This window comes from Engystomops pustulosus, chromosome 2, assembly GCF_040894005.1.
Source record: "Engystomops pustulosus chromosome 2, aEngPut4.maternal, whole genome shotgun sequence".
NCBI lineage: Eukaryota > Metazoa > Chordata > Amphibia > Anura > Leptodactylidae > Engystomops > Engystomops pustulosus.
Window position 1 is genome coordinate 165657933 of NC_092412.1, and position 27007 is coordinate 165684939.

Genomic DNA, 27007 nt, shown 5'->3' on the forward strand with positions numbered 1-27007 from the left:
TATTTTAATACAGAGAAATCAGCATTTTGGGTGTTGTATGAAAGGAGATAAGGCACTTCGATTCCATTGGACATCAGCACATTCTGGGGAAAAAGTAAATTAATTGTGCTCAGTTCTCAGAGACCTTGTACACAGATATTGTTTATACTAATTTGCTGAGAAGAATAAGATAAGTGGACTCCAGAATCATAATATAATCAAGGACAGACTGGCTTCTCATTAAATGTCAAAGGGTATTAGCTGACAGGCCAGCAAACAGGTTACATAAAATGAAGTTTGAATCATGACATTAACTTGACAATGGTCAGGGAACATGGCCGCTGTATCTAAGATGGCGGACAGTAGTCAAGATGGCGTCCAAAACCAGTGCGATCTCCTTAACAGACACCAAACTATTTTTGCAGAAAATTGCATTGAGCGTCACACAGATCTATCATTGTATGCTCCCTTACACAATGGTAACCCAAATAAATAACTATATATCCATAAACCAAGCTAATGAGATAATAAGTCTCATTTAGATGTGCGCCATTGTATTAGCCGCACAATAACAGAACCCTCCGCGCTTCATAAGAATCAGAGTGAGAGCGTCATAACATGGGTGTAAATAATGTAGGATGGTGGGAAATAAAAACTTTATTCCAGAACATGTGTGTGTTTTTGATGTTACATATAACTTTATGGACATGTTCTGGTTGCGGTAATAATATGTAGCCAAGTTAGGCGAAAAGGATCGAATGTTCATCGTATCAGTCAATTTTCAGGCAATAAGATATCAAGTGTGTTCCTAGATAGTTCTGTATAGAGAAGGGTTAAAAACATGAACATTAGTTGATTTTATTCCTTTTCAGAATGAAGTAACATATAAAGTGAATATTTCCATTATCTGTGAGGTGCAGCTGCTCCTGTGTGCAGCAACTACTCCCTGTAGCTTCTGGCCAAGAATCTGGAGGGGGCTACATTTCAGGGGGCTATATCTCTGTGTCTGTGACACCTAGAACCTCACTACTTATTTTCTATGAAAGAATAGAGTCTCCTCTTTTATATGAATCTAAATTTGTGTTTCTAAGTATCAGGAAAAAGGAGCTATTAACTGTTAAACTGCCGCCGGGAGTAATTTTTCTATATAAAAATGGCACCTGATATTCTCACCTTAAACCTGAATATATTTGGATCCATAGCACCTAGAAACAAAATTCAAGATTCATTTGAAAGAAGAGATTCTACTCTTTCAGGGGGCCCTGGGCAATTGCCCACTTTGCCTACCCATAGCGCCGGCCCTGTTTCAGTGAGTATGTCCATTGTCTCCCTGGTACACCCCTGCTGTCTCTCGCACTTCTGTCTTCCCTACTGTCCATCGTCAGGTTATAGTCTCCTCCCAGAATCTTCAAATGCCCCCCGTCTGTCATAATCCTTGTTCTTAGGTCCTCATAGAAAGGTTTCTGCTCTGAATTAGGGGCGTATATACCATAAATGCTTATAGTCTCTACTGCTAGGGACAGTTTAATATGGATCACTCTCCCTTCTGTGTCTTTCTCTGTCGAGATAACTTTGTGCGGTAACGTGCAGTTTATTAATACAATAACACCTGCCTTACGCTCCACTGCTGGGGATCCATAAACTTCTCCCACCGAAAGCCTTTTCATTCTCACCGTATCCTCCTTATTCAAAATGTGTTTCCTGCAAAATGGCGCTGTCCACCCGGAGACGTTTCAAGTGTCGAAGCACCATGATACGTTTCTGGGGGGAGCGCAACCCCTTCACATTCCAGGTAACTACTTTCATTTTATATTACCGTAGTCTGATGATGGCCTGCAATTGCAACACTACTGGAACAGCTGAAATATATTAGTACTTGTCCTTCCCTCCCTCCTCCCCCTATTCCCAGCCCAGATAGAACACAACACTATTATAACCAAAAATTTGGAAAAAAGAAAAAAAAAACAGACTTATTGCACAAGAAATGTGTTTCTCAGGATATCGTTAAATTTCACCAGAACTAACAACTACACTCTCCTTTGTGGACTCCCTTTTTTCTAATGGTACAGGTGCTATATTAGATATTCCCCACCCCTGCACATGACTATCGGTGATAATATTGCCGGAAGAGCAGTAGCATAACAACAAAATGCACCCTTTCAGCACCTTCTCCTCTGGAGTGCCCTCTACTATCTCCGCTAGTTATTAACGACATCCGTTATTGTGTAAGGCATAAAGTGTAAGATCCAAAAAATATTGAATGTCATAGAACATGAAATACCCAGCCAGAACTATCACATCGAGTACAAGCCAGGTGACTGTCCCAATAAACATAAACTACAGTAACAACATCATTCATACCGCCATTACAGACATCGTCTCCGTTAGACTAGCTCTGCCTTCCTCTGTCGTTGCGGGCTAGCGGACGCCCCTCGCAACTCTCCCCACTGGCTCTCGGGGTTCGCAGATGCAGATCACTATAGTCTCTGTGGCTTCTCTCCTCTGACGTCCTCCGTGCAGCTCCTCGACGTTCCCTCTTAGGTAAGGAATCATGTGGCACAGTCTCCAGAAACTCCTCTGCTTCTGCTGGGTCTTGAAAAGCATGTTGTATCCCATCTGTGGTAGTAAGCCGTAATATTGTGGGGTATGCCAGTTGAAATAGGACATTCCGCTGCATTAGTATAGAGCACAGTGGTGAAAATAACTTCCTCTTTCTGGTGACTGCCAGAGAAAAGTCCTCGAAGATCTAGATCTTATGGCCGGGAACCAACTGGGGAGAGCGAGAGTTGCGGTACGCTCTTAGTAAGTCCTCCTTATCAGAGTAATTCAAATACTTAGCAATAACTTGCCTCGGTTTTATTGACTGCCCCTCCGGGCTCTGCTGCGGCCCTCTGCGTGGCGGTCCTACCCTATGTACTCTCTCAATTTACCGCCTCCTGTTCAGGCCCAAGGTCTTAGGTAAGTCCTCCTCATATATTTCTCTTAATTGGCCAATGTGGATTTCTTCGGGTAGGCCCACAATTCGTAAATTGCTCATCCTCGAGCGATTTTCAATATCTTCCACCCGCTCTAACAGAGTAGCGGATAAGGAGCGTAAGTCCTCATATTGAGAGTGTAACGCATTAGCCTTTGTGGTATTATCACCTAGTGATTTTTCCATGGCCTCTATCTTTTCCTCATTGCGCTTTATCGAGTCTTTTACCTCGGCAAGAGAGCTCTGCAGCGTTGATGTCAGGTTGCTCACTTGGTCCGGGACTAGAAACCTCGCCACCTCTTTAGCCAGGATCAGATAGTTCACCTCTCCGACTGAGCAGGTGGAGTGCTGCGGTATGGGGTCTTGCTGGTCTGCTTCGCTATAATCCCCTGGCTGGGATTGGAGGATGATTTCACACTCCTCTCTCGGCACATTAGCTGGTGGTCGTTGTAACTCCGGTGATACCGTCACCGCTGCCTCCGACTCTCTTCCCGCCGGCGCCATGACAGGAGGACAGTCAGATGACGCAACACGCGGCCGGGTGTGTTATAAGCTTCTGCCCGGGCCGGAGCAAATACCGCTCCATAAACTAGTAGATCCCAATTCCAGGTTTGTCTCCTTCTCTTTCCTGGCCTGGGTGGCTTCAGATTGCAGATCTGGGAGCTGAGCTTAGCGGGGGAACACGGGAGCTGCTTAGCACACCGCCATTCCCATCAGCGCCATGCAAGTAGTTTTTTAATCAATATCATATAAGTGCTCTGCTATTCGTGCTTTCATTTTCTGAATGGTGCTGCCAACATATTTTTTTTATTGCAGCTTGTATACTCTATGATATAGACAATATAGCATGTGTCACAATTAATAAGACTTTTAATGTTGTATGTTTTTTCCTCGCAACTGAAGTTTTTCTTTATCTTTGTGTATTGGCATATATTACACCGGCTACCTCCACAAGCAGGAGAACTTTGACCCCATGGGCAAGAAGTATTCATCATTAAATGAAAAATAGTTGTAGTCTAGTAGGTAACTCACTGCCAACTGAAGAAATTATTTTAGATTATTGTCATATGAACTGTATTTTGATAGGTGGAAACGTACAGCCTCTAGTGCAACATTATGTGGTATGCATGAGTATAAGGATACCACATCACATGTGGCACACTTACACTCAGGCTGCCATTCAAAAATATCAAAATTGTTTAGGACAGTAGAACTGTCTCTGAGATAGCCTGGCACTCTTTGGACCAGAGGCTGTAGGGGTAAATCCACCCAATTACTCAATCTCTCTCCTAGAGATCCTATTCCTGCAATGATAGGACGTAAGGGTGGGGGAAACATATTTTTGTGCAGTTTTGGTAGCCCATGGAATATGGGAGTTATGAGGTGGGGATTAACCAGATATTTAGCCAGTTTATCATTCAGGACCCCTAAAGATTGTCCATCTTGTATTAATTTTTCCACGACTATTTTGAAATCTGAGGTTGGATTACGGCTTAATTTTCTATATGTTTGTGTGTCTTCTAGTAGGCAATAAGCCTGTTTTTTATATAAAACAGAATCCAATACTGTTATCATCCCCCCCTTGTCCGCTTGGCGGACCACCACACTCTGATTATTTTTTAAAACCTCTATTGGTTTTTTTTGGGGTGAAGTGAGGTTGCATTTGCTCTCATTTCTCTCTTGTTTTTGGTTTAATAATATTTTCAATTCAGTTTCCACTAGGTTTTGGAACTCGTGCATTATTGGAATGCGAGATTTAAATGGATAGTAGTTTGAATTAGAGAGAAATGTGGGAAACTGTCAACTCCTTCAATATCTCTGCTTTTTAACGTTTTACCGCTAATTACCGCACAAACTTGTTTAAGTCCATGATAGTATTCAATAGATTAATTGATTCTGTTGGTACAAAGTTCATGCCTTTAGACAATACTAACAATTGATCCTGTGTCAGAATTGCTGCAGACAAAACCGCTACATTGTCCACATTTGAATTTATTTGTGTTGGTTCTTTTTTCTCACTGTGTAAGCTTGACCATTTCTACTTGCATCTGGCTCTTTTTCTTGTTGTGTTTTTTGGCCGTTTTTTGACGCAGCTTTTTTGTTTGCGTTTTTTGGAGTAGTTTCATATTCAGAAGTTTTCTAGGGGAGAAAAAGAAAATAGTTTAAACAATACAGTAATTTGGTATTCTCTTCACCTTACAGTAGTGAATACAAAAATATTTGTGAAATAATTAATAAGTACATTCCGATATTAAATAGGACAGTGTTCTAAGAAATATCTTAAGCAAATGTTTTCAGTGTGTGGCAAGAAGAGGAAGATCTTTAGGGTTTATTTTGTCTCCTAGCTATAATAGCGATAAAAACTATCAGAAAAATAAAACCTGGCTATCGACCAAGGGCTTTCATGCTTGTGGAGGTTTCCGGTGTTATATATGCCAATACACAAAGAAAAAGAAATACTTCACTAGCGAGGAAAAAACATACAACATTAAGTCTTTTATTAATTGTGACACCTGCTATATTATCTATATCACAGAGTATACAAGCTGCAATAAAAGATGGTGAAGTATTGGGGCATAGTACTTCTTATGGGACTCATCAAAAAGCCCACTATCAGGGACTATCATTGGAGCACAGACCCCCATGTTCCGCATGGCAATGAATAGGATGCGCTTTCAAGCCATCCATAGGTTTCTGCATTTTGCCGACAATTCTCAGTGCCCACCCAGAGATGACCCCAGTTATGACAGTTTGTATAAGGTCCAACCCATATTAGACTACCTGAGTGCCCAATTTATGGATGTGCATTCTCCAAAGAGGCACATATCAGTGGACAAGTCTCTGGTACATTTCAAAGGGACTTCAATTTCGCCAGTACCTTCCAAATAAGAGGGCAAGGTATGGCGTGAAGTAGTATAAGCTGTGTGAGAGTGCATCAGGGTATATGAAGGGAAGGACTCTAGGATAGTGCCCCCCTTCCTGGGAATAGCTGGAAAGATAGTTTGGGATTTGGTGCACCCACTATTGGACCAGGGCTACCACCTCTACCTGGATATTTTTTACACGAGTATTACCCTATTTAAGTACCTCGCTTCCAAACAAACTGCGGAATGCGGCACTGTTAGGCCGCATGCCATACAATGCCATATAATGCCATGTGGAAGTCGAAGGTGTGGTACAAGAAGCTGGCAGTGCACATCATGCAGATGGCACTGCAGATGATGCAGTCTGCAGATCATGCAGATGGCACTGTATAATGCTTACGTTCTGCATCGATGTGCCGGCCAGAGGGGAACTTACCTGGAATTTCAAGAGGTGGTAGTCAAGAAGTTGATTTTTAGAGACCAGGAAGGGGGAGTGATAGTACGTCTGGAAGCGAGGTCACATCACGGATTGTACCAGGGCAGCACTTTCCAGGAGAAGTTCCCCAAACAGCCAGCAAGGGAAGGAATCAAAAAAGGTGCAGGGTTTGCTCCAAAAGGGGCCTAAGGAGGGAATCCATATACCAGTGTGACACATGACACGACAAAACCAGGGTTATGTATGAAAGAGTGTTTTAGGATATATCACACGTCCCTGGATGTATGTGTACCCTGATGCACACAGCTCACACAGCTTATACATCATGCCGCACCTTCCCTGCTGAGCACTGCCGTGTGCCCAGCCTGTAGATTACTGCCACATATGGGGTATTGCCGTACCCGGGAAAACCCACATCATTATCTTTCGGGTGTTTGTCTCCTGTGGCAGGAGCTGGGCACAAGATGACATAATGGATATTTTGTACTATGCTCTATCCATTATGCATCATCCTTTGGGTCCACCTGTGGGGTTAAAATGCTCACTACATCCCTAGATTTATTCATGGAGGGGTGTAGTTTCTAAATAGGGTCATTTTTTAGGGGTTTCTACTGTACTGGTCCCCAAGGGCATCTACAATTGTTTTATGAATGTCAAAATTTTTTTTAAATGTCTGTGCTCCAAATATCATTCTATTCCGAGCTCTGCCGTGTCTCCACCTTGTAGCCTATTGCCGCACATGGGGTATTGCCATACCTGTTATAACGCGTAGAAAGATTTTTGGGGTGTTAATCCACAGTGGCATGAGTTGGGCTGATTTCATTTGTCACTACAATGGCATATTTGAGAAAACAATGCAATTTTTACACTGACCCATTCACTTTGTATTACATTTGGGCCAGCATCTCAGGGGTTAAAATGCTCGAACAACCCTATAACAATTCTTTGAGGTGTGCCCTTTCCAAAAACAGAGTCAATACTCGGGGGTTTCTATTGCACTGGTACCTCAGGGGCACCCCCATAACATTCTAGTGAAAAGGGTGCTCCAAAATATTGCTTGTCAATTCTCAGCCCTGCCGTGTCCCCAGCCTGTAGACTATTGCCACACATGGGGTATTGTCATACCCGTAATAACCTGCAGAAAGATTTTTGAGGTTTGTCTAAAGTGGCATGGGTTGGGCACAGTATATTAGGCACTAAAATGACATTTTTGAGATAAAAATTCCTTTTTATTTCTCTGCACCATTTACTTTACATTAGATTTTGGCCAGCATGTTGGGAGTTAAAATGCTCACCACAACCTCAGATAAATTCTTTGAGGGGTCTAGTTTCCAAAATGGTATAATTTCTTGGGGGTTTCTATTGCACTGGTACCTCACGGGCCTTGCGAACATGACATGGCATTCCAAATCCAAACGTGTGAAAAAGGAGCTGGAAAAGCTAAATTTCACTCCTTCCCTTCTCAGCCCTGCTGTTTGCCCCGACTCTCAATTATTGGCACATGTGTGGTATTGCCGTACTCGGGAGAATCCACAGAATTATTTTTGGGGCGTTTGTCTAAAGTGGCATGGGTTGAGTACAGTATATTAGGAGCTAAAATGACTTTTTTGAGATAAAAACGCATTTTTTTCTCTGCACCATTTAATTTACATTAGCTTTTGGCCAGCATGTTGGGAGTTAAAATGCTCACCACAACCTCAGATAAATTCTTTGAGGGGTCTAGTTTCCAAAATGGTGACATTTTTGGGGGTTTTCTATTGTACTGTTCTTCAGGGGCTCTTCAATTACACTGTGGTACCACAAAACATTTGCAGCCAAATTGGCCTTCCAAAAACGCAATAGTACGAACTCTGTTCTGGACATCGCTGTGCGACAAAGCAGCAGTTGACATCCACATTTCTGGTATTGTCATCCAAATTTTTGGATGTGTGTTTACTAGAGATGAGCGAACATACTCGTCCGAGCTTGATGCTCGTTCGAGCATTAGCGTACTCGAAACTGCTCGTTGCTCGGACGAATACTTCGCCCGCTCGAGAAAATGGCATCTCCCGCCGTTTCGCTTTTTGGCGGCCAGAAACAGAGCCAATCACAAGCCAGGAGACTCTGCACTCCACCCAGCATGACGTGGTACCCTTACATGTCGATAGCAGTGGTTGGCTGGCCAGATCAGGTGACCCTGGAATAGACTAGCCCCAGCCTGCGCTGCTCGGATCATTCTGTGTCTGGATGCCGCTAGGGAGAGAGCTGCTGCTGGTCAGGGAAAGCGTAAGGCTGTTCTATTAGAATAGTGTTAGGCAGGAGTGATTCTACAAGAACCCAACAGCCCTTCTTAGGGCTACAATAACGTTATACTTTTTTTTAATTTTTATTTGCAGCTAGTACCATATTGTGAGGAATTTGCAGGGGGACTTGCTACCGTTGTGTTTAGCTCTTAGTGACACACATATCCACCTCAAACACCAAAGTGGGAAAATTTATTAGGGGTTTGATTTCAATTAGGCACAATCTGCCATTTACTTTTTATTTTACGTTTATTTTTTCATAACTCAGCGTCTTCTCATCTGGCATAGCAGTGTGCTTTCATACTTGGCTAGAAAATAGCCATAGGAGAGTCCAAACGGCTTACTTAGGCCTACAATAGCGTTATATATTTTATTTCTGGTTGATCTGCTGGTGGCTGTCCTTGCTGCAGTGCATCTACTACCATATTGTGAGGAATTTGTAGTGAGACTTGCGACCGTTGTGTTTAGCGCTTAGTGACGCACATATCCATCGCAAAGACCGAAGTGGGAAAATTTATTAGGGGTTTGATTTCAATTTTGCACAGTCTGCCATTTACTTTTTATTTTACGTTTATTTTTTCATAACTCGGCGTCATCTCATCTGGCATAGCAGTGTGCTTTCATACTTGGCTAGAAAATAGCCATAGGAGAATCCAAACGGTTTACTTAGGCCTACAATAGCGTTATATATTTTATTTCTGGTTGATCTGCTGGTGGCTGTCCTTGCTGCAGTGCATCTACTACCATATTGTGAGGAATTTGTAGTGAGACTTGCGACCGTTGTGTTTAGCGCTTAGTGACGCACATATCCATCGCAAAGACCGAAGTGGGAAAATTTATTAGGGGTTTGATTTCAATTAGGCACAGTCTGCCATTTACTTTTTATTTTTCGTTTATTTTTTCGTAACTCAGCATCATCTCATCTGCCATAGCAGTGTGCTTTCATACTTGGCTAGAAAATAGCCATAGGAGAATCCAAACGGCTTACTTAGGCCTACAATAGCGTTATATATTTTATTTCTGGTTGATCTGCTGGTGGCTGTCCTTGCTGCAGTGCATCTACTACCATATTGTGAGGAATTTGTAGTGAGACTTGCGACCGTTGTGTTTAGCGCTTAGTGACGCACATATCCATCGCAAAGACCGAAGTGGGAAAATTTATTAGGGGTTTGATTTCAATTAGGCACAGTCTGCCATTTACTTTTTATTTTACGTTTATTTTTTTGTAACTCAGCGTCATCTCATCTGGCATAGCAGTGTGCTTTCATACTTGGCTAGAAAATAGCCATAGGAGAATCCAAACGGTTTACTTAGGCCTACAATAGCGTTATATATTTTATTTCTGGTTGATCTGCTGGTGGCTGTCCTTGCTGCAGTGCATCTACTACCATATTGTGAGGAATTTGTAGTGAGACTTGCGACCGTTGTGTTTAGCGCTTAGTGACGCACATATCCATCGCAAAGACCGAAGTGGGAAAATTTATTAGGGGTTTGATTTCAATTAGGCACAGTCTGCCATTTACTTTTTATTTTTCGTTTATTTTTTCGTAACTCAGCATCATCTCATCTGCCATAGCAGTGTGCTTTCATACTTGGCTAGAAAATAGCCATAGGAGAATCCAAACGGCTTACTTAGGCCTACAATAGCGTTATATATTTTATTTCTGGTTGATCTGCTGGTGGCTGTCCTTGCTGCAGTGCATCTACTACCATATTGTGAGGAATTTGTAGTGAGACTTGCGACCGTTGTGTTTAGCGCTTAGTGACGCACATATCCATCGCAAAGACCGAAGTGGGAAAATTTATTAGGGGTTTGATTTCAATTAGGCACAGTCTGCCATTTACTTTTTATTTTACGTTTATTTTTTTGTAACTCAGCGTCATCTCATCTGGCATAGCAGTGTGCTTTCATACTTGGCTAGAAAATAGCCATAGCAATAGGATAGCATCGTTTGGTTTTAAAAACTAAAAAACACAAAAAAACACAAACGTTAAAAAAATTAAAGTTATAACTTTCATTTTCAAAATGTTTAACCCGAGGGCTAGGGGTAGAGGGCGGGGACGTGGGTGTCCAACTACTGCCTGACGGCACATTGGGTTAACTTGGTGGAGGCTGGGACCGAGTCTGACCCTGCGGCTGGTCATATATTGCCGACACCGAGGATTGCGGGGCCTACCTCGGTCCAGGTCTTTCAGGCCTACTATGCCTCCTCCTCCTCCACCTCCTCCTCCGAACTACCATCCGTGGGCATGGCGCCATCAGTCGCTAGCTCTAGGCACAGCAGCAGTGCCGTCGCTAAGCGACAGCAGGCGGTGCTCAAACTGCTGAGCCTAGGCGATAAAAGGCACACCGCCCAAGAACTATTACAGGGCATCGCGGCGCAGACTGATCTGTGGCTGGCACCGCTGAACCTGAAGCCAGGCATGGTTGTGTGTGACAACGGCCGTAACCTGGTGGCGGCTCTGCAACTCGGCAGACTGACACATGTGCCATCCCTGGCCCATGTGTTAAATCTGATAGTTCAGCGTTTCCTCAAGACATACCCCAATCTGTCTGATTTGCTCACGAAGGTGCGCCGCATCTGTGCGCATTTCAGGAAGTCCAGCACAGATGCTGCCACTCTCAGGGCAGCGCAGCGCCGCCTCCAACTGCCCGCTCACCGACTGTTGTGCGACGTGCCCACGAGGTGGAATTCAACATTAACCATGTTATCCAGAGTTTACCAGCAGCGCAGAGCGATTGTAGACTGCCAGATGTCAACTTCCACCAGAACTGGTAGTCGGGTCAGTCAGCTTCCTCAAGTCTACAATGAGGAGTGGACGTGGATGTCTGATATCTGTCAGGTGCTGAGTAACTTCGAGGAGTCAACACAGATGGTCAGTGGCGATGCCGCCATCATCAGCCTCACCATCCCGCTGCTTGGCCTGTTGAAAAACTCTCTGATCAGCATGAAGTCGGAAGCTTTGCGCTCGTCACAAGAGACGGGGGAAGAAGATTCCCTTGTTGATAGCCAAAGCACCCTTAGGTCTGTTTCTCAGCGCATATCGGAGGAGGTGGAGGTGGAGGAGGAAGAGGAGGAGAATGTTGGCGAGACACAAGAGGGGACCATTGTTCAGTCCTTCACTGTTCAGCGTGTATGGGCAGAAGAAGAGGAGTTGGAGGAGGAGGAAATGGACAGTCAGGCCAGTGAGGGGAGTGAATTCTTGCGCGTTGGTACTCTGGCGCATATGGCAGATTTCATGATAGGCTGCCTATCCCGTGACCCTTGCGTTCAAAGAATTTATTCCAGTACCGATTACTGGGTATTTACTTTCCTGGACCCACGGTACAAGCAAAATCTTTCCACTCTCATCCCTGGAGAGGAAAGGAGTGTGAGAATGCATGAATACCAGCAGGCCCTGGTGCACAAGCTGAAACAGTATTTCCCTTCTGACAGCGCTAGCAACAGAGTGCGTAGTTCTGCGGGACAAGTAGCGAGGGAGAGTAGGCGAGCAGGTAGCTTGTCCAGCACTGTCACCTGTCCCCAGTCTCGGCAGAGTAGGGCTGATCTTTACAGAAAGATGGTGAGGGAGTACGTAGCTGACCATACCATCGTCCTAAATGATCACACAGCTCCCTACAACTACTGGGTTTCAAAGCTGGACATGTGGCACGAACTGGCGCTGTACGCCTTGGAGGTTCTTGCCTGCCCTGCCGCTAGCGTGTTGTCCGAGCGGGTTTTCAGTGCAGCTGGTGGCATCATCACCGATAAGCGTACATGCCTGTCGACTGACAGGCTGACGCTTATTAAGATGAATAAAGCCTGGATTTCTCATAATTTCCAATCTCCACCAGGTGAAGGAAGCTCAACCTAAATAATGTATGCACTCCTCCTCCTCATTTTCCTCCTTCTCCTCCTCTTTGTACACTAAAGCAGAGGAAACTGGCTATTTTTTGACAGGGCCCACTGGCTCTAGCTATAGTACTTTATGCATTTAATTTTTCTGGAGGGCCACCTACCCGGTCCTCTGTTTTAAACAATTTTTTGGACTGCCACATACAGGCACTATCCAAATTAAATTGTCTCCATAGCAGCCTCCACACGTTGTCTCCATTGCTACCTCCAAAAGTCGTCCATATAGCTGCCTCCATACATCGTCCCCTTATCAAACGAGGTGTGTCAGGCAGAAATTTGGGTTGTTTTCATGGATTCCACATCAAAGTTGTTAACTTTGTCGCCACCCTGCTGTGTAATCCACAAAATATACTGGCAAACTTTTACCATTTACGGATATTATTTCAGCGCTTCTTGCGCATCTTTTTACATTCCCCTCACCCGCCATATCCCAAACTTATAAGAACGCTACTACACTTAACTTGGTGGAGGCTGGGACCGAGTCTGACCATGGGGCTGGTCATATACTGCCGACGCAGAGGATTGCGGGGCCTACCTCGGTCCAGGTCTCAAAGGCCTACTATACCTCCTCCTCCTCCCACCCCTCCTCCTCCTCCTCCTCCTCCTCCTCCTCCTCCTCCTCCTCCGAATTACCATCCGTGGGCATGGCGCCATCAGTCGGTAGCTCTAGGCACAGCAGCAGTGCCGTCGCTAAGCGACAGCAGGCGGTGCTCAAACTGCTGAGCCTAGGCGATAAAAGGCACACCGCCCAAGAGCTATTACAGGGCATTCCACATCAAACTTGTTAACTTTGTCGCCACCCTGCTGTGTAATCCACAAAATATACTGGCAAACTTTTATCATTTACCGATATTATTTCAGCGCTTCTTGCGCATCTGTTTACATTCCCCTCACCCGCCATATCCCAAACTTATAAGAACGCTACTACACTTGATCTTATACAAAAGGTTCTTAGAAGTGCTGTTTGGGGAGTAGCCTAGAGATAGGGGCTTGGATTGGCGAAAGCACGCCTGGAAGCGGAGCGCCAGCTCCATCCCAAGATCCAACTAACATAGTTTTAACTGCAGCACCTTTAATCTACTACTAGTTCACTGCCTCCATAATAATAATAATAATAATAATCTTTATTTATATAGCGCCATCATATTCCATAGCGCTTTACAAATCATAGGAAACAAATAGAAATGTAATATAACAGAGCACAACATTTGTATGGAACAACAGGAGTGAGGTCCCTGCTCGCCAGAGCTTACGGTTTATGAAGATGATGGGGTAACACGAGGTAAAAGAATATTTAATGGTCAAGCCATTCTTCTTAGGGAATAGAACAAAATATAATAAATGGAATTGCTGTCGCTTGAACCACTCAGCCGTCATCTTATATACCAGGTCCAGGGTGAATGGGACTGCAGAGAAGTCTGGTGCCTGTTGGTTGCTGGATAACAGATGGGAGGACGACACAGGACGGGTTAGTAGAAGAGTTAAAACTTCATTCAATTAATGAGTGTTATAGGCTTGCCTAAAGAAATGGGTTTTAAGAGCACGTTTGAAACTTTGGAGGTTAGGTATTAGTCTGATAGTCCGGGGCAGAGCATTCCATAGAATTGGTGCAGCTCTAGAGAAGTCTTGGAGACGCGAGTGGGAGGTCCACACTAGGGTAGAGGTTAATCTAAGATCACTGGCGGATCTAAGAGCACGGGTTGGGCGATAGACTGAGATAAGAGAGGAGAGGTAGGGGGGTGCAGCATTATACAGAGCTTTATGGATGAGGGTTATTATTTTAAACTGTATTCGAAAGGAGACTGGCAGCCAGTGCAGTGACTGGCATGAACTGTAGGCATACAAGTTATCCCCTTATCAAACTAGCTGTGTCAGGCAGAATTTTGGGTTGTTTTCATGGCTTCCACAACAAACTTGTTAACTTTGTCGCCACCCTGCTGTGTAATCCACAAAATATACTGGCAAACTTTTATCATTTACCAATATTATTTCAGCGCTTCTTGCGCATCTGTTTACATTCCCCTCACCCGCCATATCCTAAACTTATAAGAACGCTACTACACTTGATCTTATACAAAAGGTTCTTAGAAGTGCTGTTTGGGGAGTAGCCTAGAGACAGGGGCTTGGATTGGCGAAAGCTCGCCTGGCAGCGGAGCGCCAGCTCCATCCCAAGATCTAACTAACATAGTTTTAACTGCAGCACCTTTAATCTACTACTAGTTCACTGCCTCCATACATGGTCCCCTTATCAAACGAGCTGTGTCAGGCAGAATTTTGGATTGTTTTCATGGCTTCCATGTTAACTTTGTCGCCACCCTGCTGTGTAATCCACAAAATATACTGGCAAACTTTTATCATGTACCGATATTATTTGAGCGCTTCTTGCTCACCTCCTTTGGTTCCTCTCTGCCACCCATTGGTTTGAAGCCTGAGTCCATTTAGGGTATGTCGCCATGCCACTCTCTAGCCTGCCGCTGCCTCTGCATGCCGTCCCCTATAGTGTCAGGGTCAATTATTGGATGTTTTAGATGCTATCTAGCTTCATTCTGTCACTCTGTCATGGCCATGCTGTTGCCCATAATTTTGGCATAATGGTGCGATTAAGCAGACTCAGAGGCATCCATGCATGCTGCCCCTGCTGTTTCCTGTCCATTTCCGTGGTGTTTCCATCCTTTTCTGAGGTTTCTAGGTGTTTGGCCAAGCTTCCCTGTGCAGAGCCTTGGTCCCCTTGAAAAATGCTCGAGTCTCCCATTGACTTCAATGGGGCTCGTTATTCGAGACGAGCACTCGAGCATCGGGAAAAGTTCGTCTCGAATAACGAGTACCCGAGCATTTTAGTGCTCGCTCATCTCTAGTGTTTACCTCAAATTTCTTCTCAATGTGTCCATTTAAGGGCTAAATGAGAAAAATCGTTATGAAAAATTTAAATTTCAGAATTTCAAATCCATTTTTGTTTGCTTCCGGAAAAATAATAAAAGGGTTAACAGACTTCCTAAATGCTGATTTGAATAGGTTGAGATGTTATTTTCATAAAATGGTGTTACTTGTGGGATATATAGTACAAAAGCCTTTATAGAACACTTCCAAACTGAATTGATCACCAAAAATTTCACATTTTTCAAATTTCAAGAAAATCTTAGAAGTTGCTTCTAAAACTTCAAACCTTCTCACATCCGTAAAAAAAAATGGAAACGTAAAACAAATAATGGAAATAAAAAGAAGACCAATGGCTAAAGGTTTCTACCAAAAAAAAAAATTGTGGTTTGACTTTTTGTCTAAAAAGTATAACTTTTGAAACTTTTATAATTGTAATTTTTTTTAAATTTTTCCTTAATCTGTGAATTTTTACCCCCCCCCCCCAAAAGGAATGAATCACCGAAATGATACTACTATCATAATCTACAATGTCTCACGAGAAAACATTCTCAAAATCACAGGGATATATTAAAGTGTTGAAAAGTTATTACCACAGGAAGAGACACTGGTCAAATTTCTAAAAAAAAAAGGACCAAGCCTTAACGTACAAACAGGCTGCTTCCTTAAGGGGTTAAACAGCCTCTTATTGTACATAGAGGGCCATGACAATATAGACTGAAGAAACAACTCTGTCTATAGGGGGTGCAGGAGTCCATATTACCTGTGGTGATACCAGCTTTCAGCCTGGATCTACTCAGACCACTTTTACCTACAAATCAAGCACCTATGCTAGTGGTTGAGAGAGCCCATATTGATGTGATATAGAAGATTATGAGATTGATAGAAAAATATAAATGAGATGTATACACATAGATAAATAAATATAAACGTGATAGCTAGACATACAATATATAAAAAGATAGATATGAAATAGATAAAAGATAGATACCGTAGATATACCGAGAGAGCTATATATTATAAGATTGATAGAGACACATATTAAATATGTATGAGAGAGAAAGAGAGATAGAGAGATGTGAACATACCTCCCAACTTTTATGGAGGATATATGGAGATATGGGATAAATACGAGAGACCTTTCTATCAGTAGCAGCCAGCTAGACTTCCATTTTTTACTGCTTAGGAAAAATGATAGATGAGCTGTGATTGATTGCTATGGGCAGCACCATATGAAATATATTTTCTCAGGTAAAGGTTGTTGGAGGAGATTTATCAGATGAGCAAAACTGTTATAATTGCCCAAGGCAACCAATCAGAGCTCAGCTTTCATTTTCCTACAGCTGTTTATAAAAATAAAGCTGAGCTCTGATTGGTTTTCATGGGCAATTAGAACAGTTTTACCTTAGAAACTTCTGATAATTTTGTTTATGTAAAAATTTGTTTTCTTACTCACAAGGGTGAATAAGGACATGGAATAGACTGTTAGGGCTTTGGTAGAGGGAATAATATGAACACATGCCATGTTTAATGGATTCCTGCACCTCTTAGCCCCCTCCCACATTGGTTTCTGGATAGCACACATGAGAGGATAATCGAGCATAAATAAAACAAATTGAAAAGTCAGACGGGTTAAGGAGTTCTGATTTGGAGGGAAAATGGTGTTTAATTTTCCTTAAGCAACTCTCCACGTTATATATTCCATTTTTTTACAGCTTCATTTTTGGAAAATAATGCAAGATCAGTGGATTAAAAATGTTCAATACACCCATTGATGAATTCCTTCAGGTGTGTAATTTTTAGAATGGGGTCACTTTACAGGGATTCCACTTGAAAAGGACCTGTTACCTCTAAAAACTGCACAAGGAGCTGCTTACTAAAGTATGCAGCTCCTAGTGCTACAACAGACGCTGCAATATTACACTGTGAGCGTTATTGGAAACCTCCAATAAGGCTAGCAAACACGGCAGCACTGTACAATAGAGTAGGAGGGCGGTCCGGGGGTGAAGCAGCGCCTCCGATCGCCCCCTCATGAATACGCCTGATCGCTTACAGCACGGCCCACTGTTTTATATTGTACAGCGCTGCAGTGTTTGCTAGTGTTATCGGAGGTTTACGATAAAGCTAGCAGTGTAACACTGTGGCGTCTGTTGTAGCACTAGGAGCTGCTTACTTAGGTAAGCAGCTCCTAGTGCAGTTTTAAGAGGTGACAGGTCCGCTTTAAGTGGAATTCCTGTAAAGTGACCCCATTATAATAATTACACACCTGAAGGAATTTAACAAGGGGTGTATTGAGCATTTTTATTCCACTGATCTTACATTATTTTACAAAAAAGAAGCTGTAAAAAAATGGCATATATAACATGTGCAGAGTTGCTTGAGGAAAATTCAACACCATTTTGCCAACAAATCAGACCCCCTAAACCCGTCTGGGTTAATTTTTATTGGCAGTCATAACTAGCATGTACCCAAATGTAGTTTTGCCAAACGTATACATTTCTTATACACTCCAATCTAAGCCACACGTGTGTAGACAAAAGATGGGCTATTAAAATATGAACAATAAGCTACAGACACCAATAACACCCCTGCGAATAGATAGGCTAGTTGGTTATTGCGAATAGTGCCAGACATGTAAGGAGCTGCTAGGGAGACAGGCCATCTCTCTAGGACAGAGGTAGCGAACCTATGGCATGGGTGCTAGAGGTGGCACTCTGAGCCCTCTCTGTGGGCACCCAAGCCATCACCAGAGAGGACTCCAGCTATCTTCCTGCAGTCCCAGACAGCTGTGCATAGAGCTATTTTAAGTGACAGCTCTACCTGGGACTACTGGAGGAGTGGAAAGATGTGGACAGATCTGGATTATTATTAATGGAGCTCCTGCTCCAGTCCTAGGTAATTCTTGCTGCTTAGGGGACCCTGGGTGAAATTTACAGTGATCATCCAAATGTCTCCTATTTTCTGCTCTATTGGTGTCATCAGGGCGCTGATATGAATGAAAGCTGTAATAGAGCAAGGAGCTAAATCACAAATTAAATTTCTGTGTTGGCACTGTTGCAATAAATAAGTGGGTCTTTGGTTGTAGTCTGGGCACTTGGTCTCTAAAAGGTTCACCATCACTGCTCTAGGAGATCTAGGAGAACTTAGTAACTGCAGCTGTAAGTCACTGTCTGGTTAGGCAAGAGTTAACAGGTAAAATGTTATTAACCAATGCTTTGTACCATTGTGAAGCAAGCTGGAAGCTGGTTGGAGGGTGCTGCTCTATTCTCTGCTTGCTTTTCTGACTTGTGCTCCAAGATGTAGTCTCTGACTCTGACCATGAGGTCTGACTTCTCCCCTCTGACCATGTGCTCCTGCCCACCAAGGGTTTTTATACTTCCCTGGTCAGGTGGCAGCTTTCAGCTTGCTTTACAATGGTGCAAAGGATATCATTGATTAATAACATTTTACATGTTAACTCTTCCCTTACCAGGCAGTGACTTACAGCTGCAATTACTAAATTCTCCACTTTTGGAGATCTCCTAGAGCAGTGATAGCGAACCTTTTAGAGACTGAGTGCCCAAAATACAACCAAACCCACTTATTTAAGGCTATTTGTAACAACCACCTAGCCTTTGCATTGGCAGGGGTGTTACATACATGTGTGCCTTTAGCTTATTGATGATATTTTAATAGATCATCAGTTGTCTACACATGTATATATGTAGCTTATTGATAATATTTTAATAGCCCATCTGTGTAGGGCTTTGATTAATTATTTTCTTACGACACATTTTTTATGGAATTCACCTTGTGGGTCCAATAAGGCTTCTGCTTTATTGTACAGATTGCTATGGACATGGTAATAAGAATTGGGTGGGAGAATTTTGGTGATTTTCAGCAGGGTACCTGCAGTCTGACACCGACTCTGTTTGGGACCTTGTGCCCAAAACAAGATGCAAAAGTACACACGGTTTAGGAAGGCACCTATAACTGTGCATTACTATTACGTTCTGAGTAAGTAAAGAATTAAAAGTAAGCTACTGGCTCTCTCACAGTTTTGCCTAAAAACACATCCATGAATAAAGAATGGTACCAGAATGCCCTCCAAGAGCAACTTCTCCCAACCGTCCAAGAGCAGTTTGGTGATCAACAATGCCTTTTCCAGCATGATGGAGCACCTTGCCATAAAGCAAAGGTGATAACTAAATGGCTCAGGGAACAAAACATAGAGATTTTGGGTCCATGGCCTGGAAACTCCCCAGATCTTAATCCCATTGAGAACTTGTGGTCAATCATCAAGAGACGGGTGGACAAACAAAAACCAACAAATTGTGACAAAATGCAAACATTGATGGTGCAAGAATGGATTGCTATCAGTCAGGATTTGGTCCAGAAGTTGATTGAGAGCATGCCAGGGAGAATTGCAGACGTCCTGAAGAAGAAGGGTCAACACTGCAAATATTGACTTGCTGCATTAACTTATTGTTACTCATAATGTGATTGCACTCGTACATCTGACAAACACACATAAAAACCAGAGGGGAACAGATCATGTGAAAATATAATATTTGTGTCATTCTCAAAACTTATGGCCATGACTGTAGTTGATTGAGAAGCTGCTTATTGGTCATCAGGGATATATGTCTCTATTTAAGGTGCTTTATTTTATTACTGTAGTTAATTTATGTCCCTGTTAATTTTTACTGTTATTTTTTATATTTAAATAGAAAATACTTACAAGAGTCCAGAATATAAAGATTGTGATTTTGCAGAAGCTCCAAAGTTTACTCAACCCCTAAATGATAGAACAACAACAAATGGATATACCACTAAACTGTTTTGTAGTGTACGTGGCAGTCCAAAGGTAAGCAATTCAGATATCCAGCAGATAATAGTTTTGTAAATGATCACCAAATTGTTTTTGTGTAATTAATTCATTTTTCATGTCTGTGAGCTATCCATGATTTTTAGATCGCATACTGAGCATTTTTATTAATTAATTTAGATATTTTTTTTTTTTTCACATACCCCATACCAATGAGAATCTGAAAATCAATTATTTTAGAGATGGAATGCAATAAAATGTTCCATTAGTTTAAATAAGAAATTGCACTAAAAACCCTTGAAACCCAGTTTACTACTTGATGATGTAGTTTTAACATTCACCATTACATGCAAACAGTATGTTGCTTTAATCTGAATACCATTTTACCAATTTAAAGTGGGTTTTCCCAATTATTATTAAATATCCTAGGAGGATAAGGGATAAATAGCTGATAAGTAAGGGTCCGATTGCTGAGACTCCCACCCACCATGGTCACCGAAACATGGATCCTGTTCTCACTAATAGTTGGAGTGGTAGGACGAGCATGTGACTTGCTGTTCCATTTACTATCTATAAGAGCACTTGGAGATAACCAATTATGATGCTCTGCGTCACTATGATTTCGCTCAAGCCAATCATACTTATGGCTAGTTTTTAGGGATGTAAATTTGCTGGATTGGCTACTCCAAAGCCAATTATTTTTGTGGGGACTATACAAACTTTTGATCCCTTTTTATTAAAAAATGTTTATATGTTGCAAAATAGAGAAAAGGTGCTGTTTCAGACATTTGGGGTTCAACGTCGGAAATAATCGTCAGTTTATGGGGATTTTGCTCATCATTTGTTACAATATGCCACTGGAACATTGTGCCACTGTAATTACACAACTTTGGGCTTAAAGAAGGTCAGTACCTGCGACCTTCAAATGCTAGCAATGATTGCAAGTATTACTGATTACAGGTATTACTAGTGGGTGTTTGCTGAAAAATATTGCAAACACTCATTTTGTATAGAGAGGGCTCAGCCTGTAAGCCTTCTGCATACACCTGCAGCCGATGTGTGTCAAACTAATATGTCACATGTCAGTAAGGGGTTAATAAAAAGAAAATGCACCATGTAACAGAGCCCCAAGAACGCTACATTATAACCACCTCACACCTCATCAGTCACAAACACACCACTAAGTCTTATCTAACCATTAGCTCTGCTATCTCATGTAATGAATCACAAATGCAACGTCCACCCACCGGTTGCCTGACCACGGTGTGGGGTAGCTGAAATCCCTGGGACTTGAGAGGCTGGCTTGTAGTGCAGCCTAGTGCCAGATTTGTGTCACAGGTAGCTTGGTCCAGGAGAAGAGGCCTTGTCCACACCTGCCATCGCCAGTGGAGAGATCCAAAAACAGGAGGATGCCATAGTATAATGAAGAGATCCCCCTGTGACACCCTGGTGTGTGTTTAGTAATAGATCCCTGGGAGGCCAGCGGTGTTAGCGGCAGCAGGCTAGGGATCACACTTGGTGACAGAAATCTTAAACAAAACCTCAGTCTCTTAAATTTCACTCAGTCCAACAAAGCAGGAGGTAATGGGCTATAAATACTCCTCTCTGCAGACTCCTAAGTCACAAAATCTTCTATGATGTTAAATACTTTTGTGTAAAGACTACAAAAGTGTTTAAGGAATGATTCCTTTATTGGCCAGCCAGAAAGATTATATTTGTTGCAAGCTTTCAGGGCACACAAAATACAATTTGAGAGCTGTTACACTAAGATGATTAAGTACATATGGTGAGACACAATTAAGATAAGCCGGGACAATAAAAAAAGGAGTTTGTTACACAGAGAAAAGCCATGGAAATGAGATGGCTTAGGATAGCAGGGGTCTGGAGCAGGGCTGGGAGACATTTTGATGCCCTAGGTAGACATTCAAAATTGCACCCCCACCCCCAAAAATGCGGCAAAATTAGGGCAGATCCTAACAAGAAAAATGAAATCCCCCCCCCCCCCCATAAAAAAAAATAAGAAAGGCCAACTGGTATGGAAATATCTACAATAAGGTCTCCCAGCCGTGAATATAGCATAAAATATAAAGATATGTCCCTCCTGTGAAACTATCTGCAATGCTTATACCAAAAAGAATGTAGCAAACAAATAAATATATTCCAGCTGTGAATATACCGAACACATACATACAAATAACTAGGCCGCACATATAAATATTCACCAGCAATGAATAAACAGCACATACTAATATCCTGCACTTATAAATATAGACCAAAAATTAATTTACCTTACACATCAATATATACCAGCATTACATGTACCAAACATCTGGGATGCACTCAGTCACAAACATCACTTACTGTTAGGCTGCAGCTGTCTCCTTCTATGTCTGTGTTGGTCCGGTCCATCCCGCTCTTCTTCCTGTAGTCTCCTCCTTGTTGCCAATCCTTCTCCATCAGGTACAGAACGTCATGGACTTTGCCTGGCCATGATTTATCTCTGCAGAATTTGCTACCCGAGTGATTGTGGCCTCTGGAGAACATCTCCACCCTCCATCCCTAAAAAAATCAGTTAAAAAAAAAAGTCAGTATAATGTCCCCTATACAACCCTGCATATACAGCTAATACATTGTTAGCCATTAATATACTTTAATATATACTACCATATAATTTTCCCTTCATTAATCCAGTAGTCCCAGGACACTTCCCCAGTATATCGGTAGCCCATGCCTTCAGTATATAGCCAGCCAGTCCCCTGCCCCCAGTATATAGCCAGCCAGTCCTCCATTAACATATAGCCAGCATGCCCCTCATAGTATATAGCCAGCCTGCCTCTCCCTGTAGTATATAGCCAGCCAGCCCCCACTGTACTATATAGCCACACAGCCCCCTGTAGTATATAGCCAGCCTGCCCCCCAATATATAGCTAACCTGCCACCCAGTAGTATATAGCCAGCTTGGCCACAGTATATAGCCAGTCTATCCCACAGTAGTATATAGCCAGTCTGCCTCCCAGTAGTACATAGCCATGCCCCAAAAAATAATAAAATAATACTCATCCACCTGCACACCCTGGAACCGCATAGTCAGTCCGATGGTGCCGGCGTCCTCTCACTCTGACCCAGGCGGTGCCTGAGAAGCAAACATGCACCTGGGTCCTAGAGGGCGCTGGCTGCACACAGCAACCAGTGATGTGTGTATCTTAAAGATAAACATATAGCTGGTGGCTACAGGGGCCGAGATGGTGCCCCAGGATGTGAGGTGGGGCTCTCCTACCCCTCATCCCAGCCCTGATCTGGAGTCAGTCTCTTGTGGGGTATGAAGTGAGTCCATATAATGAGCCATAAAATCAGGTGCGATAGTGAGGCCTTGTGTCAGTGATGGGAAGGTCATCATCGGTTTGAACTTCCTGGTTTTCCTTTCTTTCGATCAAGAGATTTCCAAGGGCTACTACCAATCATCGACCTTGGGCTGCAAAACGGATAACAGATTGATTCTAATATCAAACAACATCACACGCATATAGTAACATAATAAAGATATAAATTTCTTCATATACGCAAGCAATCTAAATTCATATATATATATATCAGAAGAAAAAGCCAAGCCCGCCATCATTGGTCCATAGTCATTTCAGTCTGAATGGGGACCTACAGCTCTCATCCAACGAAAATAAGAAAATATACAATTACGCTGTCACTTGCCCATGATATAATAAGTCTGAATAGGGGCATACAACTCACATCCAACGAAACAAGAAAGTCCGCAATTCTGCTGTCATTTGTCCATAATATATTAAGTTTGAATAGGGACCAACAGCTCACATCCAATGAAATAAGAAAATCTGCAATTCCACAGTCATCTGTCCATAATCTATTAAGTCTGAATAGGGACCTACCACTTGGTTTGTAAAATTTCTTTTAAAGTACAACTCATGAGTAACCTAATAAAAATAGGAAACATCCGATTTCAGATTTAGACCAGATGGGTATCTTGTCTCCAATCTGAAAATCCAATATGCCTCTTTTTTTCAATAGCGATCTACGTCTGTCACCTCCTCTGCTAGATAGAAAAATTTTTTTCAATGCCATAAAAGGAAAATGATGCTGTATCCCCGGAATGGACAGTGCAGAAATGTCTTGAGGCACCTGACATGTTAGTCATTGGGTTTTTGGAAACATCCCTCAGGTGTTCAGCAATCCTGATTTTCGTGTCGTACAAGCAACATATCTGATATCGCAGGACTTACATTCTATTACATAGATTACAAAGGTGGAGTCACAATTAATAAATGTTCTAATATGATAGGGTTTTTCGTCATTAGGGACCAAGAAAAAACTTTTCTTCTAAAATGCATACATTGCATCTAGGAGTTATACACTTATGGAACCCTTTGGTAGTCAACCATGTGTTAATCCCAGATGTTTTGCTGGTGAATAAACTAGGTGAGAGGGCAGCACCTAATGATACTCCTTTTTTAGAAACAAAGTTGCATCCCCGTTTTAAAATGGTATCCAATTTTTCATCTTGATACAGGATAGGCAAATTTTTTTTTTTAATGACATGTACAATTTGTTGGTAATCTGTACTGAATTGTGTGGAAAAGGTAACTTTTGGTTCTGTTAAAATCATTTTTATTCTGTTTTGTTAACCCTTAATAATGAGGTGCGGTTTTTGACTATGGCTATGTTCAAACCTCTGTTTATTGACCACATCGGATAGTTACGGGATGCTAGTCTGTTTTTTAAATCTTTGGATTGATTCAAAAAATCTTCATCATCAGAGCATGGACTCCTTAACCTAGTAAACTCACCAATAGGTATGGCTTTTAAAGTGTACTTGGAATGATTACTAGTAGCATTGAGTATGGTGTTCCCTGAGGTACTTTTCCTGAATACGGTGGTTATCACTTACTTCATGGTACTGCAGCCTCTCAACCAGATATCGAGAAAAGAAATCTCATTCGTTTCCCCACTGTACATAAAATGCAGATTCATACTGTTAGGTAGGACACAAAGCCTGGCACGGACGACACATCCCCTGTCCACACAATCAGCATATCATTGATGTATCACCCGTACCAGGCAATGCTTCCCCCAAACATATTCTGTTCTGAATAGGCCACGAGGCCATGAAGAGATTAGCCAATTAGGGCGAAATCAGGCCCCCATCGGCGCCCCCCTGACCTGGAGGAAGAAGGGGCCATCGAATGAAAAAAAATTATGAGATAGAAGAAAATTGGTCACGTCAATTAGGTATTCACATAGTTCCACTGAATAAACACTTGTTCTGTATGATGTGCCAGCATTATAATGGCTAAATCGTGTGATATAGAACTATAGAGGGCACTGATGTCGAACATGACTCAGCTATAGTTCTTCTGCCAGATAAAATTATCGAGCATTTCCAGGACTTGTTTGCAATCTTTCAAATATCCTCGTAATTTGGTTACCAAAGGTTGCAATAATCCATCTAACCACTCACATAAATGTTCATTAAGAGAACCAATGCCTGATATTATCGGCCTTAGAGGGTGTGGGAAGACGTCTTTATGCACCTTTGGCAATCTGTGGAATATGGGGGTAACTGGAAAAAGAAGACATAAAAAATCTTGATCCTTCTCTGGAATAATCCCCAAGTCCACCCCTTCTTGTATAATTTCTTCCAATTATGACTTAAAAACCATGGTGGGATCTTAATTTCATTTTCTGTAAGTAGATGCATCATTCAAAATATTCAAAGCCAAATTCTTATAGAGTTCCCTGTCCAAAGCGACCACCTTGCCCCTTTTATTGGCCATTTTAATGATGACCTGGCTGTTTGACTCCGATTCAGACAAAGCTTTTCTAAGTCTGGGGTTAAGGTTATCGCCCTGGAGAGAGGAACCATTTTTGTGTAAATTCATCAATTCCCTCTCTACCACCTGTTGGAACTGATCCATTGCAAGTACCCTGGTATTAATTGGGTAAAAAGTACTATTTGAGGTTTTGACTGGAACTGTGTGTATATATCTTTCTGATTCAGTTGCAGTTCTTAAGCTATTCAAATTCAACAAAGTACACTGATCCGAGAAAGATAAATTAGTATACTCAATTGTGTCCATATTTGATAAGGTTTGTACTTTACCATAATCCACACACTCCAAAAAATGTCTTTTGATAGTCAAGGATCTGACAAACAGGTTCACATCCAACAATGTATTAAATATATCAAATTTCCTATATGGTACAAAGTTCAAGCCCTTTTCTAATAAACTAATTTAATCAAGAGAAAAAAGACAAGCAGAAAGATTTAAAAACTACTGTCATAGTGTGAATTGTCCATTATTGAACATGATATCGCGATATTGCCTGTGTTTGTGTCCTGCTCTCTTCACCCGTTTTTTGACGGTTTATTTCTATTTTTATTGTTATGAGAGCTTGGAACTGTAGATGACTGTGAATGTTCTGAGTCCTACACTGAATCGAAACTTGTGGGCAAAACCCCTACCAAGTCTCCTGTAATTTTAATATGAAGAAATAAAGAATATATTGCTTTTTAAGAAGTGCCGCAACCCTTTGTTACTTTGGATTACTTTCACCTGCAGTCCTAGCAGGCCACATGCACAGCACTCTGCAGGATTGAGGATTTCCTTATGGATTGCTAAATATCTTTACTTTTGTTGCTTTTATGCTACACAGCATATCTGGGGTAGCCCAGTGTTACATAAATTCCTAAGGGCGTGTTTACACGTTGCATTTTGGTTTCGTTTACATTGCATTTTGAAACGCATTACAACAGCTGAGGAGAGGTGATTTGCTTTATTACATTACTGTTACAATGCATTTACATGTGGTGTTAACACATGCCTTTTTAAACGCATTATAACCGCTGAGAAGAGGAGATTTTCCGGAA

General features: G+C 42.1%; 1 protein-coding gene across 3 annotated transcripts in view; it reads left to right on the forward strand.

Moving 5' to 3' along the window:
* IGFN1 (immunoglobulin like and fibronectin type III domain containing 1) overlaps nucleotides 1-27007 on the forward strand; it is a 743161-nt gene that overhangs the window by 261347 nt on the left and 454807 nt on the right. For all 3 annotated transcript variants that reach the window (XM_072137225.1, XM_072137226.1, XM_072137224.1), the window contains exon 8: nucleotides 20015-20151. In XM_072137225.1, coding sequence (XP_071993326.1) covers nucleotides 20015-20151 — 137 coding nt within the window. The remainder of the gene's footprint in view (nucleotides 1-20014; nucleotides 20152-27007) is intronic.